The 24,883-nt window shown below is 37.4% G+C and overlaps 1 protein-coding gene across 1 annotated transcript in view; it reads right to left on the bottom strand.

Moving 5' to 3' along the window:
* The window catches only part of SRD5A2 (steroid 5 alpha-reductase 2), an 85,424-nt gene extending 82,793 nt beyond the window's left edge, over positions 1–2,631 (bottom strand). The window contains exon 1 of the mRNA XM_051976117.1: positions 2,310–2,631. Within this exon, the coding sequence (XP_051832077.1) occupies positions 2,310–2,590 (281 nt within the window). The 5' untranslated portion in view covers positions 2,591–2,631. The remainder of the gene's footprint in view (positions 1–2,309) is intronic.
* Positions 2,632–24,883: the final 22,252 nt, after the last annotated feature.

The raw sequence follows: 24,883 nt of genomic DNA on the forward strand, positions 1-24,883 counted from the left end.
TTGCATGAAGTATAAATTGGAAAAGAAAGAGATGATCCTATTAAGTCCCTTTTTCTCTACAAATTAAAATTAAAAAGTAAAACCTATCTAAAATGTTTCCAATTTTTGAAAATTCATTTCTTAGTTATTTTGTTACTGTCACTTTAGAACATTTATAAAATTTTTAAAAGATCAACATTTCCTTAAATTGTATGAATGCTATCTTGACTGATTAAAAAAAGTCACCTAGAAGTCCTAGATAGTAAACTACAGAAAGGGTACAGTACTCTACACATAGATGTTAAATAAAAGTTTATCAAATTAAATTTGTCATTGAAAGAGCTATACTGGTGATGAAAGAATAATTTCAAGGTGATAATTACTCCTGTGCAGATATAACATCCAGCCTCCCCATCTTCAAAGCAGAATGGTAAGAAAATTCTCCACAAGCCAACCTCAGGTCCACAGATAAGCTAAAACGCTCCTATACATCCACACACAACTAGTACAAGGTAAACTCTGTCCCAGAAGAGAACATACTTTCTCCTCAATAGATGTACTATGACCCTTGCACTATTTGCCGTTCCACCCACATCCATCCTTTCCTAACCTTCTGGAGTTTTGCGATACAACAGAGAACAATCATCCTGGGGCAATATCACTAAATATTGTTATCTCAGGATCTTGTTCAAATGTTACTCACCTTCCTGTTCAACCTTTTATAGGCCAAAAAGACAAATTAACCTCTCCCAGTGTACTGTATCTTTATTTGAATTGTCCACTGAATTCACAGTAATGGGATCAGATCCTCTTCATTGTTGACCTCTTTCCCATTCCCCAACTGTTTTTGTCCCAGTGACACCCCTACTTTTGTCCATCACAGTAAATCATGGTAAAGGAAAGGATCTCATTTTGGTTTTCAAGTGTTCAAGCCCACATTGTTCCCATTTTCCCCAATAACCTTACACTTTCTCTCCTTTCTAAAATAGCATTGTCCTTTAAGATTTAGGGTCTTTTGATGCCAGTGACTGAGCAAATCAGGGTGCTGTTTCTGCTGATCAGTATTCCTTTTTGGAATTCTCTGAGTCATCTGACCTTTTTATATCCCCTTTCCTTCTTTTCCAGCACTAGGGATAGCAGGGAACCCTTTCAATCTTTATTTTCATTCTCTGTTTATTCCCTGATCCTCCATTCTTTTAATTCCCTCCCCCCCTTTATTGACTGTGAGAACTGCACTAGGAAGCAGAGCTCCTTTTCAAAGGAAAATATTCTTTCCAAAGAGAATTGGAGCTTATCAATTGTAGATATTCCCCTCTGTATGAAAAAAATTTTTTCCCTTTTTTTCAATAACCACTCCTCCCCCCTTTCTCCTCCCCAAGGGAATTTGAAAAAAAGAGTGATCGCTTGGGAGGGGAGGTGGGGAGAGGAAGAATTAGAACTTCTCATTATTTCCCACTGAATTGGTTCTAATAAAGAAGTCCAAGGAAAGTACAACCAGCAATTCTCTGCACCACTGAAATCCTATCTTGGTCTCTGGTCTGCATGTTTTTTTCTTGATTTATGTCGCATCAATGAGTGCTTTTTGGTAGACTCCAGCTCACAATCTCAGGCTGGCAGATCCAAAATTTTCCCCTAGCCATCCACTGATCCACCCAGACTCTATAAAAGATGGGTGAGAAGGCTAAGAATGCGTTCCGCCGGCTCCGAATCATCATCAGGCAGTTTTAATTTCTATTAAAGAGCTATGCAAACTCTGTGTCTTTCTCCTTGTCTTTTTGTCTCTACCCCTCTCTCGCCCTCATTCCGTTCCCCTCTTCATTCCATCCCTCGTTCTCGCTCTTTCTCCCCTTTTCTCCTCTCCCTTTTCCCTCTCTCCTTTTCTATCTGTCTATGTCTGCTTTTCTCCTTCCTCCCTCCTTAACCTTCAGTCCCAACCTCTAGACACACAGCTTAACTTCCAGATTTGCCTCGGGCTTAGTTTCCAAGAGAGAAAAGTTCTAGGAAAAGGACTCCTGGCTCCTGAGCCTCTTTCTACGGAGAAGCCAGGTGTGAGAGGGCGGGGCCAGAAGTTTCTGAGTTTAGCTACTGTTTTCTCCTGCCCTTTGGCCAGCCTGGCCCCAGCTGCTCCATTCTGTCCCGGGATGCTTCAGCCCCACAGATCGACTGAATGCATGCAAGTTTCTGGGAATTGAAGAGGGACTCGCATTGAGTTACTTCATCCCCTTTTGACTATTTGTCATGGAGAATCGCGAGTGCGAAGACGCAGCCCAAGATGGTAGGGTTGCTTGCGGTGGGGTAATGAAAGAAGTGGAAAAGCTAGAGTGGGGTACCTGTGGAAGTAGTGAGCGCAGAAGAGGCCAAGCAGTAAGGTCCCCGGCAAGCCGAAATGTGGTTGGGGCTGCCAGGCAATCAGACCAGCGGGCACCAGGAAAGAGGGGAGTTCCTGGAGGAACCAGGCTATGCGGGCTGGCAACCGGGTGTCCAAGGGCAACAGGCTGTTGGCCTGTTTGCCATAGTTTGAGGGGCTGGAAGACAGCACACTAAACAGCCCGAAGCCGATCATCACAGCGCTGCCAGCCAGCACCGGGCTCAGTTGGCATGTCATGGGCATCACGAGAGTGCGCCTCTCACGACCATTCCGGGTGTGAGGAGCGCAGCCCCCAAAGGTTCCTTTATGGGGACAGAGACACTTCCCCGTGTCCGCCCCTTCTGCCAGGTCCCCCGCCCCTCCATTTTCCCCCCTCCTTCCCGCCCCCAATCAGAGGCGTCCGGAGGGTATGGCAAATAGTGAGGTAACCCTAGCCAGAACGTTACCCACTCTCCAGGCTGCTGGCTCAGCTGAGCAGAAACTGTGGGAGGCGGGAGAAGAAAGTGGATTCATTCCTAGTAATTTTTGTAAGCCCCGAGGCTCCAATCCATCAGTTTCGGCCACCGCCACTACAAAGAAAGAAGAGACCTCGTTCCTTCAACCACCTCCCCTTTGCTCTTTCGTGGCTTCTTTTTTACTTAAAGACCGCTCCTATTCCTCGTAACCTGACTCCGGCTGGGAAGGAAAATGCGTGGGTGAAGATGCTGACCGTGAACTTGGGTTTACATCCCACCACCACTAAAACTCCTTAGGGATGCTCTCGTCCCCGGTGCTTCTGTTCTACCCTACCACACGCCCCCTCTCCTCCATAGGGTCTCTTCTTAGAAAGGTACCACCAGAGGAGGCGCAGAACTCTAAAATGATATGGCTTTGGAGTCTGAGGATCTGGCTTCACATCCCGACTCTGTTACTTACTACCTGTGTGATTTGGGCAAGTTTCTTAATGTCTCAAAAGAGATTAGACCAGACTTTCTCTGTCTCTCTGTCTCTCTGTCTCTCTCTGTCTATCTGTCTGTCTGTCTGTCTGTCTCTCTCTCTCTCTCTCTCTCTCCTGTCTCTTCTTTTTTCTGTCTTCCTATTGCTGTCTCTGTATCTCTTTCTATCTCATTCTGTCTTTCTCTGTGTGTGTCTCTCTCCATCTCTTGTCTTTGTCTGTGTCTCTATCCGGTGTGTTTCTGTCTGTGTGTCTTTCTCTGTTTCCCCCCTTTCTCGCTATTTTCCCTCATCCTTGCTACTGCCCCAACTTCTCCCACTTATTGTTCCATCTCTGACCAGTCCTCTTCATTCTCATCCTTCTCTCTTCTCTTCATTCCTACTTCATTCATATTCTATTAGCTTTTTCATTTCGTTGTTACTGCTGCTTCAAGTCAGATTGTTTCCCATTCTTTTTTAAGATTCACATTCTTCATTCTTCCTTTCTGCCCTAAACCCTTTAGTCCTTCCCCTCCCCAATTCTTATCCTTCTCCATCTCTCCTTCCTCATATCCCCAGTCTCCCACAGCCCTCAAAAAAAAAAAAATTCAATAGACAGAATGTTATCCTAGGCCCTCGGAAGATGCAGAGAAATGTAAAGCAAACAGTTCACAAGTCCCATAAGAGGGATTTTACCCACTCCTAGCCTTTAATACTTCTGCTAAGTCTCTTCATAGGTTCCTGTGGAGTTGATAGGTAGCCCTGGGTGTGAAATATTAACTCTGAGGATCTCCCTATAAGTCATAACGCACCATTCAGTGGGCTGCACTTCACGATGGCACACATGACTTTGCTAATGAAGTTGCTCTCCACTGGCTTCTTTCTCATCTTTCACAAACAGATGAAAACTATTCCCATTCTAAGTCCCATAGTCCTTAGTCCAATAACCTTGTTCAGCCACCTTGTCCTTTCAAGATGTTTCCTCCAATGTTCTTTGCTTCTCCCATCCTCTTCCTCTTTGATTCCCTTTTCTCTTTTCCTCCCCAGCTTTCCAGTATTAATCCTGCTTAAGACCTCTTACCCCTTCTTTCCAATTTATTTTTTTTGCTCTAGATTTCTTCGATATTTTTCCTGTGCCCCAAATCCCTCAATGAGAAGATCTAAGTGAATCTTTTCATTTTATAATTGAGAAAGTTGAGGTCATGAGGTGTTTCCCTTCCAGTCTTAAGTTTATGATCCTAGTCATCAGTTGCCACATAGCTGGTTGGTGACAGAGGCAGGATGAAAATCCATCCCTGCTTGCTCTCTGCTATTTTAACCCTCAAAAACCCCAGATTCTCAACATTTTTCTTGTCACTGTTTTTGCTTTTAGCTCCTTCTTTAAGCCCAATATACCTTATCTCTTTCCCCTTTTATCCTCAGCCCCTTCTGCTCTCTCTACCTCTCACCCTAATTTGCAATGTTTCTTCCTCCTCTCATGTTAGACATCAGAATATCACTACCAGACTCTGCCATAATCCTCAGACTAACCATAGGAGCTGAGACAGTCAAAGGCTTCTCAATGAGAAAAACACATAAATCACTCACAGTTAGTAGAAAGGCAATTTTATTTTAAACCTCCACAGGGCATAAAGTACTCAGCAGCTTTCTCAGGAGTAGTGGAAGACTCTTCAGTCAATAACAATTAGCATCCTAACTGACCACTGCTTGTTAACCTCATGTGTGTGTTAGGCCCTTGCAGATCACTAATGACAGGATACAGCTTTCTCACTCTATGTGACTAATATTTCTTTGGTAATTAGCATTTATATAGCACTTTAAGGTTTGCAAAGCACTTAACATTTCATTGCATTCAATTTTTTCAACAACCCTTGAAGATGTTGCCTTCAGCCTGTTTCTATATGAATCCCATTTACAAAGATGAGAAGAATAAGAAAACAATGATAATGATAATAAATGAAAAAACTGAGTCTAATATAGTCTTCCCCTCTGCAACATATTCATTGCTAAGGCACAATGAACTATTATCATAGAAACTTACCTGAGGAAAAAACCCATAAGATGACCTGAGTAACAAAACATTGTCCAATGATAAAATGAAGGTTTGTAAGTTGGACTCTTCATCCTATCTTTGCCATGATTCTCTTAGACCAGCTCAGATGAGCTGTTAACCCTCCATCCACCTCTCCTTTAGTTGGCTCAAGCTATTGGATCTGCCCAATCTTTAAATGTATCAGAAAGAGGCAAACCTGAATGACTATGGCAGTGAATAGTGCTTTCCTGTGAGAGTTCATTGGATAGAAGAATAGAACAACCTGTCCCCAGTATGGGAGACCAACAGGCTCCAGACTATAGCCCCTGAGGGTTATTAGGTACTAGAATAGAATCTCCCAGCCCCTTCAGACCTGTAAGTCCTGCTCTGATTATAGTTTCTATTATGTCTTGTCAACAACAATGAATAAACTCAAGTCAAGGATCCTATCTCCTCTAATGCCCATTGCAGCTTTACTTTTCACCCCAAAGTTCATTGTGCCTTAGTAATACATCTGTTGTAGAGGGGAAGCCTATATTTGACCCAGTCTTTTCATTTTCGTTTATTTTCATTATCACTTATCTCATTCTTCTCAACTTTGTAATTGGACTGGAACAGAAATAAGCCAAGGGCAACACTCTATCCTTTTATTCCTTATGATTTTAAGTTCTGTAGACTATTGTGTATGTAAATAAAATGACTACTTTTTATAATTAAATGAGTATTAGAATATAAGTTTATTTTCACCAAAATCCTTTTTGGGAAAATTCTAGTGGCATACAGGAAGACTAGAATGACATATACCTCAACTTATTCTCATTTAGTTTTCATTTATTCTGCTGTGATGATGATGATTATGATAGTCACACAATATTAACAGAATATGAAGTCCATTACTCTAAAGTAGCTTAAATACCTCCTTTTCAAAAAGAAGGAAACGGGTTAATAAACATTCTTAGAGCACTTGATGAACAAGTCCAAAAAAACACAAAAATATGTTTAGAACAAGCAGCTATCACTTCACCAATCAATAGTCAAAACTGACAACAGGTATGTATTATTGAATTTGTCAAATGTTAACTAAAATGATTTCTCTAGGGATGGGGTCTATGATGTAGCTAAGATGGAAATCAACAGGCCCCTGAGCCCCCAGAGGCAACAGCTATATGAAAACAGCCAATAAAAGCTCAACAAATAAGTATCAAACAAACGACTCTGTGTAGACTTATTTAAGGAAATGGAGTCATTTATTATGGCATTTCAGAACCAGGTCATTATGGCCAGAAATGACAGAAAGGGTTATATATAATAAGCCACACATAGTGATCTTCGTAGATGGAACAAGGACACTGTGCAACACATAACTTTGTAGGCTGTAGAAATTCAGCACCTATCAAATACCTAACAATATATGACATATTGACAAGAGTTCTATACATCAGAAACTCACAATCTTTTGCCATCAACACCATTGGTCCTCAGTAGTATGTTCTTTATCCATGAAAACTCCTATGTAAGTGGATTTTTGTCATAAATATTCTATTTCCCTCTGAATGAAGTCTATCTCATGGCTAAGATTCAAGATTGAATCAAAAAAAAAAAAAACTGTCTGGACTGATAGACAACAAATCTATACAAATATAGACCTCAAAATTTTTTTGTGAATTCAACCAATAAATTCTACTAGAGCCAGAGAATTATCACAGACCAAGGAATTGCCAGCAGTCTTTCAGACTTAACACTGATTTAGAAAAGTTAAAAATATTTTAACATCTACTAAATTACCATACTAAATGGAACACCTAATGAATGGAGTGGTAGGCCTGAAGTCAAGAAGATGATTCTTCCTGAATTCAAATCTGATCTCAGATACATAGTAATTATACGATCCTGAAAAAGTCACTTACTTCTGTTGCCTCCGTTTCCTCATCTGTAAAATGAGCTAAAGAAGGAAATGGCAAACCACTCTAGTTTCTTTGCTAAGAACACTCTAAATAGGGTTAGTTACAAAGAGTCAAACATGATTGAAAAACAACTGAACAATACAGGTGAGGAAGCTGAAGTTCGGAGAAACTAAATGGCAAGATTTGAACTCACTTCTCTACTAAATAAAGCTCTCTTGCTCTTCACTTTTGAGTGATTGATCCCCTACTATTCAGACTTTTCCCCACGTGCTCTGATTTCAATGTTCAAAACTAGAAGGATCATAGCATTCTGATAAATCATCTAATCCAGAAGTGTCAAACATCACAGCCTCCTAATTAGATTAACAATTTGAAAAAAAAATACAATAAGATATAAATAATGTTATTGTGTAGTTTTCTAAGCAACTGTACCTGCAAGGAATCCTTATGTTTAGAGGACCCATTTCTATTTAATGTTCACACTACTGAATCCAATCCTCATTTCACAGTTGATAAAAACTGAGGTCAAAGAGTTTAACAAATGTTCCTAAAGTGAGTCAGGATTTCTTTTATTTTTAAGTCCTTTGACTTTAAATCTTATACTCCTTCCATATTATATAATTAAGGATCAGACTTAAAGTGTCAAATACTAACAAAGTAATTCAACACTGGAGACAATATTCAAAGCCACAGCTCTCCTGATCCAGGTCCAATAGTCTTTTTTTAAAAATTATACTATTTTCATCATTATCCTCCATCACTCATTCTGATTTTTTTCTTCTTCTCCACTTCTTTTTCCTTTACCTCTGCCTATAATTTAGGATATTTTCCCCAATCAGCTAATATAGATATTTGATTCTTCTTGAGCCAATATTTTGGAGAAAAGATGACTAAGTCATTTGAAGAATTGTCATATCATAAAGGAATTCGATTTATTATATGTAGATCAAAAAAGGTAGAATCAGGATCAGTAATGCTACAAAGGGAATTGTGATACAGAGAAAGTCAGGGAAATAGATTTTTAATTCAATATAATGAAGACTAGTCAATAACAACAACAACAAAATAGATTGTCTAGTGATATGGTGAATTCCTATTGTTAGCTGGAAGTAATTAAGCAGCAACTGGCTGAGGGTCAAACATTTGCATAAGTGCCATGTTAGTAGACCACCACAGGTGCCTCGAAAACCCTAGAATCATTCTTGACTTCTTCCCTTCCACTCCATAATGTTACCAGTTGTCAAATCTTGACAATTCTGTCTCCACAATATATTGTGAATTTACCTCCTTTTCTTCACTCATACAGTCTCATCTGTACTATTGCTTAGAGCCCAGTTTTTTAAAATGTGGGTCATGACTTTATCTAGGACCATGTAACTGAATGTGGGGGTCATTAAATTATGATTTATTATCAATAAATATTTGATATGCATACCTATATAGATGGGTAAAATTTTCTCAGTGAAAAAGGATTGCAACTGAAAAAGTTTAAAAAGCCTTGGCTTAAAGTCTCCTAATCTCCTTCCTTCCAGTTTTCTCTCCACTGAATCCTCTGCATGGGTGCCAAGCCGATATTCATGAAGTATAGACCCAACTTTGTCAATGCCCTCCTCAGAAATCTTTAGTGATTTTCTAGTATTTTGAGGACAAAAGACAGAACTTCTTAATCTGGCATTTAAAGCTCCCCACAGTCTGGCTCCTGCCTATCTCTCCAGACTTAATGCCTATTAGTCGCTTTACTTACTTTGTGTTCCCAGCAAACCAGAATAGCTAGCTATCTCCTATACAAGACCATGTATACATCCCTTATGCATCCCTTCTGCACAAGGGATCCCAAATGTCTGGATTGTTCTCCCTCATTACTCCTTCTTCTCTGGGATTGCTAGTTTCTTTCAAAGCATTGCTCAGGTACCACTATTGTATGAGAGTTCTCCAAGTGTCTTCAGCTTTTAGCATGCTCTCTCTCACGAAATTACTTTATATAATTTCCTACATGCTTCATTTTTTATTCATCATGGATATATACTGTTTTTTGCAGTAAAATGTATGCTTCACAAAGGAAATTACTAGTAGTGCTTGACTCTACATCCCCTATGTCTAGCCAGCATCTTATGCAGAAGAAATACTCAATGTATTTTGAACTGAATAACTATTTTAAAAGTTAAGTGGAACTGAAATTTATTGATCCATCTTCTCCTCTCTTGTACCTCCTATTTCTACATCTCTTCATCTTCTCCTTTCCCCTTCTCTCCTTATTTTTCTCAACATTTCAGGATAATATTTGTAATTATTTAACAAATATTGATTCCCTTCCCTTCTCATTCTCTCTCCAACATTTATCAAGTACCTGGCACATGTTCAGCATGCTAATACACACTTGAGAGGGAGAAATTATTTAATGTATAACAGTTAGCTGGTCTTCCAGAAAAATTCAAACTAACAATACAAGATGATAAGGAGGTGATTAAGTGCCAGGCAAAATAAGTGGTACAGACAGTAAGCAGTTTTAGAAGGAACAAATACTCAATTAAAATATGAAAGGTTTGGGGGTGGGGAGGTGGGGAGTTGGTTGTTGTTGTTATTGCTCTTTTTCCCTCCTTTGCTAAATCTCCACAGGAAGGCAAACTGGAGGCATGTGGACACTGAGTGTTTTACAGTCTGGTATAAGCCAGATTAAAAGGTACCTGTGAGAGTCACAGAGAGAGGAAACAATTAGGGCCAGAGTTGATGGAATAGGCTTTAGGAGGTTGATGATGCAGGAAAAGGAGAAAGGAAAAAAAGGGCTGAGAAGATCGAAAAGTTTTTATTTTGGTGTGATTATGTTCCCAGGATGCTTAATTTTGTGGCTAAGAGTTCAAAGACAAAAATGAACATAGTATGTCCTTGTGTAGAGAATTATCTGGAACTATCCACAACCCCATACTTTATCTGTCCTGTGTATTGGCCATAATATTAAGCAGAGATTGATTATGAGGCAAAAGAGCAAAGATAATGCCAAAAATCAATGGCTGAATATAATGAAGTATATCTCATTCTTCTTTTTAACCTCTTACATAATTTTCGATATTTTCTTCTCTATTAGAATGCATTTCTTTCTGCCCCTATCCCTACCCCTGTGCCACCCTGGAATTCCCAGCCACCCAAAACAAGGAAGGTGATATTTCCAGTTTTTATCATTGTAACCTCTGCCAAAAAAAAAAAATCCTCCCTGGAAATATGAACAAAACTTCATCAGGTGACAATAGAGTACAAAGAAAAATATCACCAAGAATCCTGTGAAAAAGTTTATTCTTATATTAAGCAATACTTGGTACTGCTCAAATGCATCAGGGAGCTCAAGGGTTCTCAAGAAGGGAAACATGTGGCCCACTCACAGTTATAAATTTATTGCAAATAATTGCAAAATATTGCACAGTAGTTTGGGATTTTCTGAAGAATATCAGCAGCCTCATAAAAATCTATTTTACTTATGAGAAGGAGGTCTTCTTTCATTAGAGTGAAAGGTGGAGTGGTGACACCTTGGGCTATGGATAGATAGCTCAAGTGGAGTCAACTGGAAAGACCTAATTGTGACCAATCCTTCCCTAATTCAGAAGAGTTTTATACCCCTCAAGAGGCTTGGATGGAAAAATACTGGCATTACCCTTGTAAGCTGTCTTGCAGCTTTATTTACTGCTGTTCTCTCTCCTTGGACAGTCTTGTAGTGGGGTGGGAGAGGAGGCAAGCAGGAGCTAGGAGAGACTTAAGACATAATATATTGTCTTTGGGAAGAGGTAATCACTGGAGACCAGAATGAATGGTACCTATGCCAGGCTGACATTTATGGCTTTTAATATAAGACAGCACGCCTATCTATAAGTCTTCATGTTTGGCAGCCAGAGTATAGGAAGGGAAGAAATGAGGACAAGTAGAAGAGAAGAAAAGAAGGAAAGGAAAGAAGAAAGAGAGGGAGGAAGTCAGGGGGGGGAAAGTTGGAGGGAGGGAGGGAGAGAAGAAAGGAAGGAGAGAGATAAGGAAGATAAAAAGGAAAAGAAAGGGATGGAGGGAAGAAAAAGGGAAGAAGAGAAGGAAGATAGAAAAGGAAAGAAAAGGATGGAAGAGAGAAAAGTTACTTTTCCTCTCTCCCTTCCTTCTCTTCTTCCTTCCTTCCTTTTCTTCCTTCCTTCCTTCTTTCCTCCCTTCTTCCCTGAGTTGGGGACTTGTCAGGGCACAACAGGGAGGGATTAAGGAAGAAAGCTTCCCTTAATATTCAGTTAAAAGTAAAAAGCTCTCATTTCTCCAACACATTTATCAGATGCTGCCATAAAATAGTTATATTTATACCTTCTTATTTTCCCATACTAGATTATAAATTCCCTAGGGGAGAGATCAAGCCTTATTTATCTGTATCTCTCTAATAGCCTAGAATATGAGCTAGTGGATAGTGAGTGATTGCGAAATAATCATTGCAAGAGGGAAGAACATCTAATCAAATCCTAGACGAGGTCAGGAGAATTCTAGATTCTAATTCTTCATCTGATACTAACTAGTTTTATGATTACAGGATAGGGAGGCAAGTTCTCTGAGCAGCTAGCACCAGACTGAGACACAGCAGAGACAAGTTTCAGTTAAAGGAATTCAGACTCTCCATAAGAGAAAGCAAGAGAAGACATGGAGAGAGGATGACATTAGCATCATCTTTATGGCCACAAAAAGGGAAAAAGGATCAGCCCAGCAAGAAACCATGTCCTTTGAAGACCCACCAAGAGCTATGTTGGGACTCCATAGTTCCAAAGGGAAGATAAGCCCCTTCAGAGCAGGAGTTACCTTCTGGAAAGAGGAATAGAGTTTTCCCAAATAGTGATGGCTCAAGTTAAAAATAGTCATTCTGGTTTTTGTTGTGTTGCCTATTTTTTTTAATTTTCTAAAAGAAACTTGTTCATTTTGAATTATGTTCAAAAAGTTATCAAACTGTGCATACCCTTTGACCCAGCAGTGTTTCTACTGGCCTTATATCCCAAAGAGATCTTAAAGGAGGGAAAGAGACCCACATGTACAAAAATGTTTGTGGTAGGTCTTTTTGTAGTGGCTAGAAACTGGAAATTGAGTGGATGCCCATCAATTGGAGAATGGCTGGATAAGTTATGGTACATGAAAGTTATGGAATATTATTGTTCTATAAGAAACGATCAGCAGGATGATTTCAGAGAGGTGTGGGAAGACTTACATGAACTGATGCTGAATGAAATGAACAGAACCAGGAGATCATTATACACGGAAACAACAAGATTATACAATGATCAATTCTGATGGACATGACTCTCCTTCAACAATGAGATGATTCAAACCAGTTACAATTGTTCATTGATGAAGAGAGTCATATATATTCAGAGAGAGGACTGTGAAAACTGAGTGTGGACCACAACATAGCATTTTCACTCTTTCTGATGATGTTTGCTTGTATTTTGTTTTCTTTTTCAGGTTTTTTTTCCCTTTTTGATCCGATTTTTCTTGTGCAACAAGTTAACTATATAAATATATATATATACATATATTTTAATATATTTGAAATGTATTGAACTACCTGCCATCTAGGGGAGGGAGTGAGGAGAAGGAGGGAAAAGTTTGAAACAGAAAGTTTTCCAAGGGTCAACATTGAAAAATTACCCATGCATATGTTTTATAAATAAAAAACTTTAATAATTTTTTAAAATAAAAAAATTAAAATGAATGAAACTTGTTCTATGGTCAATGTATTGTTAATACAAATATTTGCTGAATGGCTTTTTATATATATACAAAATATCAGATCTTGATTTTTCTAAGGTAAACTGAAAGTCACACTGGTCTACAGAAATTATCTTTACAAAAGAAATCCCTCAGCTGAATCTGGACAGGTAGGTAGTACAGTGGATAAGAGCACCAAACCTAGAATCAGAAAGACCTGAGTTCAAATGCAGCCTCAGATATTTACTAGCAGTGTGACTTTGGGCAAGTCACTTAATTCTGTTTGCCTCAGTTTCCTCATAAGCTGGAGAAGGAAATATCAAACCACTCCAGTATCTTTGCCAAGAAAACACTAAATGGAGTTACAAGGAGTTGGACATGATTTAAAAAAATGACTAAACAAAAAATACTGAAGCTAGTCAATCATTTCAAGGTCAATGTCCAAGTGACACAATTTACATAAGTAAAACTGCTTTGTAAACTTTCAATGTCAGTTCTTCATATTAATACTAATTAATGGTAAGAATCTATTCCTTTGAGAGTTCTACTGAAAGAAGCCACTTAAGAGTGCTGACTTATGCCATTACAGTCTCAACAAGGCCCTCTTTGCTTTATTCCAATCTATTTACTCTAGACTGACTCTCTAGCCTTTCCCAATAGCATCTGATCTTTACCTTCTTTTCTCCTGTAAAGTTATCAGCTGACATTTTTCCACTCTTAGTACTTTCATTCTTCTATCTGGATATCCAGGATCTCCATTGGGGATCTTTAATGGAACTGATAACCCCCAGATCAGGGACTCAGACTTCAAACTGCTCTCTCCACTCCCTGATGTCTGAAGGCAACTGGACTTCTCCAAGCTTATCAGTGCTCTTCTGCAGAGGTGACATTCAAAAGTAAATATGACATTCTTGATGTGTCTTGACAAAATAAATTGGGAAATAGCAAGTGGATTACCCTAGGGGTAGAGAGTCTTTCTCTTTCCTCTCCATTTAAAAGTCTTTCTTCAGGATCAAAGTTCAAAATCTCCAAGAATTCTCCCCCAGCCCTTAGAAAACTTCCTTTTGCTTTGAATTTCTGCAGAACTTATTATCTAAATCATAAATTTGATATATCAAATATATTTGTCCTTTTTTAATGGATATTCTTTATATCCTGCCAATTAGATTGAAAGTAAATAGAAATAGGGACTGAGCCTTAGATCTCTCTGTATCCCCAGTGCAGAATTTTTCATTTGCTTAAATAAATGTTTAATGATAGTGATAATGCTAAAATTGAAAGAGCACTAAACTAGACCTAGATTTCTGATCCTAACTGCCATTAAGTGTTCCAAGGAGAGTCATTTCATCTTTCTAGATCTCTGGTCCTTCATCTATAAAAGAAATTGCTTGGGATATGAGGGATGATGGGGAGCCAGGATAGATGGAAAAAGAAGAAAATTGAACACTGTGTAATGATTATGATCAGGTTTGAAATAGTAAAAGAATGAAAAAAAAATACATTTCCTTCCCTTCTTTGCAGAAATGAAAGACAAAAGTTGTAGAACATTGCATATATCAAACAGCTGATTTTTGTTGAACTTCATTTTTTTCTTTTATTTTTATTCTTTATCAAAAGGGATGGTGTACTGTTAGGGCAAGGGAGAAAGATATTCAAAAATAAAGGTGATGTAAAAACTAAAGATATTAATAAAAATATTTTAATGAACTGGTTGAATCAGATGATTGTCAAGGTTCTTTTCAGATCTTGTAAGTGGTCTTTCCACAAAATGACAAACATATCCATATTAACCAAAAATCATATGATCTTTACCCAATGGTCAAGACAAAATGATATCTCTAATGCAAATATTGACTGGTTGTCTATTGCATCAATATAACAAAAATGATACCACCAAAACTAATTTAAACCTTTGATGCTATACCAGCCAAATTACCAAGAAGGTACTTTCCAAAGCTTGATAAAATAACAAAATTCATTTAGAAAAGCAAAAGATCTAGAATATCCAGAAAAATAGTAAAAAAAAAAAAGAAGGGATGAAGAAGGATAGCATTTAGAGACCTCAGATCATATTATAAAGCAGCAGTCATCAAAACCACCTATTATTTGGTTAAAAAATAGAGAAAGAGGTCAGTGGTACAAATTAGACACGGAAGATTCAGAAACAATAGAACTCAATAACCCAGTTTTTGATAAAATAAAAACATAAATTACCTAGAGAAAAACTTCCTAATTAAACTAGAAAGTAGTCTGAAAGACTTATACCAATACTTCATATCACACTCTCCAATATATACTAAATAGATATATTTAATATTAAATATTAAATTTTAAAGATCATCCTATAAAAAGTTTAGAAGAGAAACAGATTGTGTATTTCTCATAGGTATGTGTAAGAGATGGATTCTTAAACAAGAAATAAAAGCAACTACAAATATAAATTGGATAATTTTAATCATATAAACAAATAATCCTCAAAAGAAATATAAAACATTCACAACCACAAGAAAAAAAATGCTTCAAATGACCATAAGAAAAATGCAAATTAAAACACCCTGAAAAGGTTTTACTTTACATCCTGAAAAGTGGCAAAAATGATAGGAAATGTCAACTATCTATGTTAGAAGAATTGCTGGAAGATAGACCCATTAACACATTGTTGAAGATTTGTAGAACTTCCTTGAAGTTATACATTAATGCAAATTGTATAACTCATAATTGTTAGGTAAGACAGTAGGAATATTAGAAGATAGTCCCTGTTCTTAAAGTGCTTTAAATTATGTTGGAAAGCCAAAAATAAAGCAAATGAAATAAAAAACTAGTCAAAATCCTTATACTAAAAGACAATGACTAGATAATGAATAGCTAGGTCTCTATGAAGTAAGCTCATGTATCTAATAGTATTACTAAAAGTTCTAATTATGAAATTAGTCATTGGTTCTATACCAATGGAAATATGAAATATAAAATCAGGAGCAGTTAGGTGGTACAGTAAATCTGGAGTCAGGAGGACCTGAATTCAAATCTACCCTAAGACACTAGCTGTGACCCTGGGAACGTCACTTAACCCTGCTTGGCTTGGTCCCTCATCTGTAAAATGAGATAGAGAAAAAAAATGGCAAACCACTCTAGTATTTTTGCTAAGAAAACCTCAAATGGGGTCAAAAAGAGTCATATATGACTGAATGACTCAACAACAAAGTCTAGGATAAGAAAAATAAGGTTGTACTTAACTCCAAAATGACAGTCAGTCATGAGATACAAGATGTTCATCATGGAAGACAAATGTAATGGCAATCATATTTGTGCCAACTAAAGTTCCTTGTTTCCCAGTATAATAATATCTGGCCTAGACATAATTGAGCCATTTAGCAAGCTCACCTATGCAGACCACAGCAGCAACCCAAGATCTAAGCAAAGAAGATATGTGAATAGACAAAATACATCACAAAGTCCTTCAATTCAATGATTCAGCAAATTTTTATTAGGCATACATCATGTGAAGGACCTGATAGATAGAGTCCTAAGCTTGTACTAAGGAAAACAATTACACTCTATCTTTGATGCTTTGAGAACATAGATTAAGAGCCAGAGGGAATCTGAGAAGTAATCTAGTTCAGCACTCATTTTACAAATGAGGAAAGTGAGTTTCAGAAAAACTGAGTGCTTTGCCAACTATAACAAAGATAGTAAGAGACAAAAGAAGAATTTGAATCCAGGTTTTCTGATTCTTACTAGTTGGATGACCTTGAGCAAATCAATTAATTTATCTGAACATCAGGCAACTCCTTAAATCTTATCTATTGAGTCATAGAATTGTGTTGGTGGAGGAAATTTCCATTCCAGTTCCCTGCTATGATGAAATGATAAATCCGTCAAATAGTCACTTATTTCTTGAATAACACTGTACTGAAATTCTGGGAAAATTAGAAAGGAATTTAACAGAAATTCAGTTTGGACTCACATTGTGTACCACAATAAACTCCAAATGAATATTCTATACAAAGAGAAAGTCACATAATTGCAAAATTAGGAGGATGAAAAGAGGTAACATATAAACACAACTGAGAGAAATTTTTAACAATCAAATGCTAAAGAAAACTACAAAAGATAACATTGTGTAAAATTTTTAAAGTTTGACCAAACAAAATCAATGCCATGCAATGTTAAAACCTGATGACTCAGAAAGAAATCTTTATAACAAATCTCTCTGATGAAGTTCTAATTTTCCAAATATATATGGAATTGACCAAATATCTAAGTGCAAGTGCCATTGCCCAGTAAATAGGTGAAGGGATATTACTAGTAGATGCTCAAAGAAGAAATACAAATGATCAACAATCATATAAAAATTGCTAATCTTTCATAGAAGAAATGCAAATTGAAATTACCTCACACTCACTATATTGCCAACGATGTCATAAGATGAAAATGGTAAGTGTTAAAGGGACCGTGGGAAAAATAGGCACATTAAAACACTATTGGTAAAGCTGTGAATTGTTACATAAAAATGTTTCTTTTCAAGAAGATGTCTATGATCAGTCCAACATTCTGTATCACACCTTACCTGCAACACTCTCATATCCTATAAGTCTCTTCTCCTTATAATCACATAGTCTATTAAATGTCATTGTTTACTACGAGGGTGCATCCATGTATTTTATTGCATTTAGGTAAATGAAAAAGAATGTTGGTGATGTGTTAGAATCCTTCACTAGAATTGATAGAAACAATGTTTTTACCTTTGAGAGTTCACACATTGGCTCACATATTGGCAAGTCGGGAGATATCCAAGTTTACACCTCCCACAATACTACTCTCTCAGAGGAGAAGTCAACCTTTGGGTTCACACCTTTAAGAGATCATATATAAGAAGCTCTCAGTCTCAGCGAGGGTCAGTTGGAAAGAGCTTCTGGCTCTTTGTCTGGCAGAGACAAAAGACTAGCAACAAGAGCTCTCGGAACCAAAGAAAGCTAACTGGGCTATTTTGGAAGAGACAATAAAAGACTGTACTTTAACTCCTGGCTGTGTTTGAGATGATTATTACTTTGAAATAAAACTAAGGCTGCCTCCAGAAAACCTCCCCAAGAAACCTGCTCCCAGAGAACCATCATATTATACAAAAGCAGAGAACACCACAGTGATGAGAAGGTCATAACATGCACAAGTCTTTAGTAGTAAATGATCATTGCTGTTGCTTTTCTGACTCCATTCTTCCCAAAAGCTCACTGCCATGTTGGGTAGTCTGAGCCTACTCTAGCATTAAAATCACTCAGAATTATAAGCTTATCCTCTTTGGGCACATGGGTGATAAGGATCTCCAGGTCATCATAAAATTTTTCTTTGACCTTATCAGAGCTTGTCATGGTGGGAACATAGACATTGATGAAGGTGGATGGCGTTTTCCTACAAGTGGCAGCTGAATTGTCACAAACCTGTCATTCACTCCTTTTGGAGGCACACAGCTTGGTTAACTAGATTCATTTTGATTGCAAAAGCTCCACCAGCTTCATGCACTCCCCTTCACTGAAGCCACTCCAGAAAAGCAGCTTTCCGGCACTGCCTTCAGTAACTTAGCCTTCATTTGTCAGCCTCGATACCTACTGAATTCTCTTGTAACAAGAGTTGTTCATTTTTTGGTTCTACTGAATTTGTATTGTCTATAAGCATGTGCACATTCAGTGTACTGGTGGTGAGTGGAATCATCTCTGCAGAGGCGAAGATTGGATAAGCAGATAATTTTTATAGAACCTTTTCTAGCCCTTTCCTCACACCAGGAAGGAAGCAGAATTATCCTTTAGAAAGTGCTCAACACCCAGGAGGCTGCCAAATTCTACCGCTGCTTCCAGTGAGAAGGCGACCCTATAGTCTGGGCCACTTGTATTCAGGGTTGTGACTATAGCTTCTAATGTATCCACAGCTGCTACTTTGTCCCTTGTCTGTTGTCACGAACCTTTGAGATGGGTAGAAATAGTAAAATGATACAGGGGAGTTCTTTTTGATTCATGCATCAATTGGATTTGAGTGAGGCAGAGCTGCATGAAATCATCAGTCTCACTCTTTCTTCATTGTCAATCCAATGACAGGACAAAATCCAGATGACTGGGGAGGGCTTGAGAAGCAATGGATGACCTTGGTGTCTTCAATGTCTAACCACATTTTAAGAGCTCTGCAGTGCCTGCTTCAGCTGCCTTTCTGGCTGTTGGAACAAATTGTTCTCATCCGCTCGTTCCACTAGAGGAAGTCTTCACATGCTTGGGATAGACTCCCTTTTAACTCACCATTGGGGACCTCTTGGTTACCCTCAACCTGGTTTAGCCTGTCTGCCAAAACAGTTTACCAGAGTGTGGTCACTATACATGCTACAACTTCTTGAACCACAGGTGAGAGTTAGATTGATCAAATGGACACCAAAGTGGAAAGCAGCCCCGAAAAGGATTTGGCAGCCCTCAGGTCAGCAATACACCCCACCAAGAAGGTACAAAGTGGTGAAAAAAGTTTTCATGAATGTGTAAATTCACAATGGATAAAGGTACAAGATAACTAAGGACAATATGGGGATAGAGATTTGTTAGTCAGTGGTTATTAGAGATTGTATCAAACATAGTCCTAATTATTGGAAATTTAACCACATATTCCTTGTTTTCCATTACAAATTACACATGGAAATTCATCATATTCATATCTCCAAAGCAAAATAGCAGATTTTCCACAGTCATTGTTCAGTCACACACTCCACTGTAGAAGAAAACTATCACCAATAAGGTACCAAGCTCCTCCCTAGAGCAGAGATCCATCCTTGGAAAACATATTCTGATGGTGCTGTGTGATAACAAATTTTGGAACATTTAATGTTCAAAGAATCAAAGTTAGGGGAAATCCAAAAGGAACAGATTAAGAGGCACCTGGGGGGCATAAATAGGATTTGGCATGATCCCTTGATGACCTATGTTCAAGTGACAATATAGTAAGGGATATCATTGAGAAAATGTAGAAGCAATAACAGTGGACAGGCATAGACAAGGCATCACAAATGGTATCTGTGAATATTCAGATGGTGTCCATAAAATATAAAAGAAACTACAGGAAGCCCTCCAACATGCCAGGTAGACACTTTGTGGGCCTTCTATGGAAGAAGATAGACAAGAATCACATAAGATACCTGGAGAAGAATTAATGGTTTACAATCTGCATTGATGAAAAGAGTTCCTCCTGTAATGAAGTATATAACTGCAAGTTAAAGATTTTGACAAGATATGGGACTCCCAAGATCCATTTCCCTTGGTTTGCCAGCCAATGGCAATGAAGGATTGTTTCATTTTTGGAATTTGTATCCCCAGAACCTGGGATGGTTGACATGTATTAGACCCTTAATAAAAATTTGCTTTTGGATTGATTGGGACTATGAGCTAAATTATCTTGTCAGATTCATTCATCCAATAAGCATGTATTCAATATATACTATGTGGCTTGCATTGGGAAAGGAGTTAAGGATTTGTTGAGTCATTTTTCAGTCTGATCTGACTCTTAGTGATTCCCTTTGAGACTTTCTTGGTCATTTCCTTCTTCGGTTTATTTTACAGAGGAGGAAAATGAGACAAACATAGTTAAGTGACTTGACCAGAGTCATACAACAAATAAGCATCTGAGGCTAGATTTGAACTCAGGAAGAGAAGACTTCCAGCACTCTAACCATTTTGCCATCTAGCTGCCCAATTAGGGAACTCATGAGATATCAAATGAAAGATAAGGAGAGAAAGGGAAAGGAAGAAAGGAACAAGCAATTCGTAGATGCCTACTATATACCAGACACTATAGTAAGTGCTTTAAAAATATCTCATTTGACCCTCTCACCAATTCCAAGAGGTAGGTGCTGTTTACAGTTGAAGAAACTGAGTCAGATAGTGACTTGCTTAGGATCACACCAACTCAGCAGTTTATTCTCTGTGCCATCTAACAAAGCCTTCAAAAGCATACTGATCAATTTAATTAAGATGCAACAGAACAAATAAATAGAGTACTTTTGTCATGTTCCAAGTAAAGAAAATATGGTTTAAGATAAGATCATTCAAGGATGCCCATCAATTGGAGAATGGCTGGGTAAATTGTGGTATATGAATGTTATAGAATATTATTGTTCTATAAGAAATGACCAGCAGGATGAACACAGAGAGGCTTGGAGAGACTTACATGAATTGATGCTAAGTGAAATGAGCAAAACCAGGAGATCATTATATATCTCAACAATGATACTGTATGAGGATGTATTCTGATGGAAGTGGATTTCTTTGACAAAGAGACCTAACTCAGTTTCAATTGATCAATGATGGACAGAAGCAGCTACACCCAAAGAAAGAACACTGGGAAATGAATGTAAACTGCTTGCATTTTTGTTTTTCTTCCCGGATTATTTTTACCTTCTGAATCCAATTCTCCCTGTGCAACAAGAGAACTCTTTGGCTCTGCATACATATATTGTATCTAGGATATACTGCGACATATTTAACATATATAGGATTGCTTGCCATCTAGGGGAGTGGGTGGAGGGAGGGAGGGGAAAAATAGGAACAGAAGTGAGTGCAAGGGATAATGTTGTAAAAAATTTACCCTGTCATGGGTTCTGTCAATAAAAAATTATTAAAAAAAAAAAAAGAAAGAAAGAAAAAAGAAAGATCATTCAAGTATTAGTTTGGGGGTTAGATTGTACCAGACTCAAACTGTACATCAAGAAATTGTCCAGGAAGCTGCTATAATAATTTTTGAACCAGAAGTGTCAGGTTGAGGCAAAAGAGAGAGAGCACTATATCTGGAATAGAGCTAGTGGGCTTCTGGCTGGTTTTGATCAATAAAAAACTAAATAAATACAGAAATAGGTAAGTTAGAAAGAGGTTTTCAAAGATTGGTTTTCAAAGATACTAACTTCTATTTGGAATAGGGAATGGACCAGATACTCATGAGAAATGTTTCTAATATTAAGACTCAAGAGATCTGACGTAACTGATTGATTTAGCATTCTGGTTTGATCTGATGCTTCTAGCCCTTGACTTCAGCTCTGTCATTTCAATTCATGAAACCCACATGACTCTTCTTAGCTGAGCATCTCACAGTTTCTAGAATATTTGCCATACTGCCCACAATGCTATATCAACCTGGCCCCACTCCTAGTCCTGGCCCTTCCTAGTCTGCCCTATTTCCTGACATCTATGACTTGATGCTAACAGTAAAAAAGAATTGTTATAACACTTAGTTGAAAAAACAAATGAAAGAACAATGTTGGATTTTTTTGGTTTGATTTGTTTTTTTTCAAGATACACTTCCAATGTATTCATAATGAAAACCATGATCCACCTTTGCATAAAAAAGGTATGCACAGAGCATAGTTCCAAATTGCTCTCCAGAATGGCTGGATGTGTTCACAATTCCACCAACAATGTATCAGTGTCCCTGTTTCCCCACATTCCCTACAACATTCCGCATTATCTTCCCCTGTCATTCTAGCCAATTTGACAGGTGTGCAGTGGTATCTCAGAGTTGTCTTAATTTTCATTTCTCTGATTAATAATGATTTGGAGCATATTTTCATATGGCTATAAATAGTTTTAATTTCTTCTTCTGAGAATTGTCTGTTCATATCCTTTGACCATTTATCAATTGGAGAATGGCTTGATTTCTTATAAATTAGAGTCAATTCTCTATATATTTTGGAAATGAGGCCTTTATCAGAACCTTTGACTGTAAAAATGTTTTCCCAGTTTATTGTTTCCTTTCTAATCTTGTCTGCATTAGTTTTGTTTGTACAAAAACTTTTCAATTTGATATAATCAAAATTTTCTATTTTGTAGTCAATAGTGATCTCTAGTTCTTCTTTGGTCATAAATTCCTTCCTCTTCCACAGGTCTGAGAGGTAAACTATTCTATGCTCTTCCAATTTATTTATAATATCATTCTTTATGCCTAGGTCATGAACCCATTTTGACCTCATCTTGGTGAACGGTATTAAGTGTGTGTCAATGCCAAGTTTCTGCCATACTAATTTCCAATTTTCCCAGTAATTTTTTTCAAATAATGCATTCTTATCCCCCAAACTAGGGTCTTTGGGTTTGTCAAACTCTAGATTATTAAAGTTATTGGCTGTTTTGTCCTTTGAACCTAACCTATTCCATTGATCAACTAGTATGACATTATTTGTAATGAGTTTTGTATTTCTTGCCTTCCACATTGGGAGGGAGAGATAATGTGAGGGAGAGAATTTAAAACTGAAAATAAAATAAAATTGGATTTTAAACATTTTAAGCAAAAAAACATAGAGGGGACTTGTATATATCTTAAGGTAGAAGAAAAATAGTAAATATTAAAGTCAAAGATTTAATGGGGGAAATCAGTTGCAGAAAGGATCTCAGCAAAAGGCTGTGAGATAACAGAGCATGGGCAGAAAATTCACTTTGGAGAGAAGGGAAGAAATCATCTGCCAAAAGAGCAAAGAAGATGAAAGGGTAGAAGAAGGCAGTATATTGGTAGCTTCTCCATGATCTCTTACAAGTGAAAATACAAAGTGGAAATGGGATATTGAGGTGGCCTAGGGCTGGACAAGTTCAATGGAAGGACAGAGAAATAATGGCCTTGTCTTTCTTATCTTTTCTTCAGCCTGCCTCCCATGGAGAATAAGATCTCTGCATTCAGTTTCTCTCATTTCCAATCTAATCACCACTGCCATATTAAAATTACCAAAATTCAGGTTTAATTTTGTCTCATTTGTCTGTTTTAGTAGTTTCCATTATCTTTAACAGAGAGTCCATTTGGCATTTAAATTGACTCCAAATTTAGCTCTAATCTACCTTTCTAAGGAGATTACAAATTAACCATGTATATGTTAACAAACATAATATACACATACATACATGTGATGGTGATTCTATAATTTATATTTTTGATGTTATGGTTATTGTTTGATGTCATAGTTATTGCTTGATATTACAATTATAATGATGAGACTCCAACATGGAGTCACTTAGGTTAAATAGACTTAATGTCCATAGAAACATATAGATGAAACATAAAGTTTGCATTTTTCCACTGTTAACTTAGGATCAGGAAGATAAGACTTGAAATCTCCCATTAATTTGTGGTCCCATTACAGAAATTTCCACTCTTCTAGCTTCACCCTAGCCTGGTATCAATAAGGGACACTTTTCATCATCTGCCATCAATAATTTATCAACCAAGCCTGTTCTAGGGTATATAATCATAAAAGGGTAATGAATCCCAAGAATGATCATGTTTCTTCCTTGACACATTTTCCTCTCCCTCATGCTGGGTAAGTTTCTTGCATCATGGGAATGAATCTCTATTTACATTGTTATATAGTATCCATATGTGGTTTGTCTACTGGTTGTACCACATAAAGCTGAGTATTATATCATTTGTCTGAATATAAATTTTCTAGAAAATTCTAACCCAGATATTTGCTTTATCTCAAGCCATGAGGTTAGATGTGTGTGTGTGTGTGTGTGTGTGTGTGTGTGTGTGTGTGTACAAGGCAATTATTTGGCATCATAAAGTGCTAGATCTAGAGTCAGGAGGACCTGAATTCAAATTTGACCTCAAGCACTTATTGCCCACCCTGCACAAATCACTTTACCTCCATCTTTCTTAGTTTCCTTATCCATAAAAAAAATTGGGGGGTAATAAGAACACCTACCTCAAAGGGTTGTTGAGAGGACAAAAATGAGATAAGTGTTTCACAAATCTTAAAATCATTCAATAAATGTTAATTATTATTGCTATCAATTGCTCTTCTACATAAATTACATTTTTCTTCCTATCTTGATGCCTTTACACTTACTCTCTCATGCCTGAAATGTTCTACCTCTGCTTCTTTAAAGTTCTACTTCCAGATCAAGTGCCATGTCTTTAAAGATGCTTTTCTTAATTTACCCAATTTTCAGTTTCTATTTCAACACACATGCTAAATCTACTTATCTG

Source organism: Antechinus flavipes, chromosome 2 (genome assembly GCF_016432865.1).
Source record: "Antechinus flavipes isolate AdamAnt ecotype Samford, QLD, Australia chromosome 2, AdamAnt_v2, whole genome shotgun sequence".
In the NCBI taxonomy this organism is placed as follows: domain Eukaryota; kingdom Metazoa; phylum Chordata; class Mammalia; order Dasyuromorphia; family Dasyuridae; genus Antechinus; species Antechinus flavipes.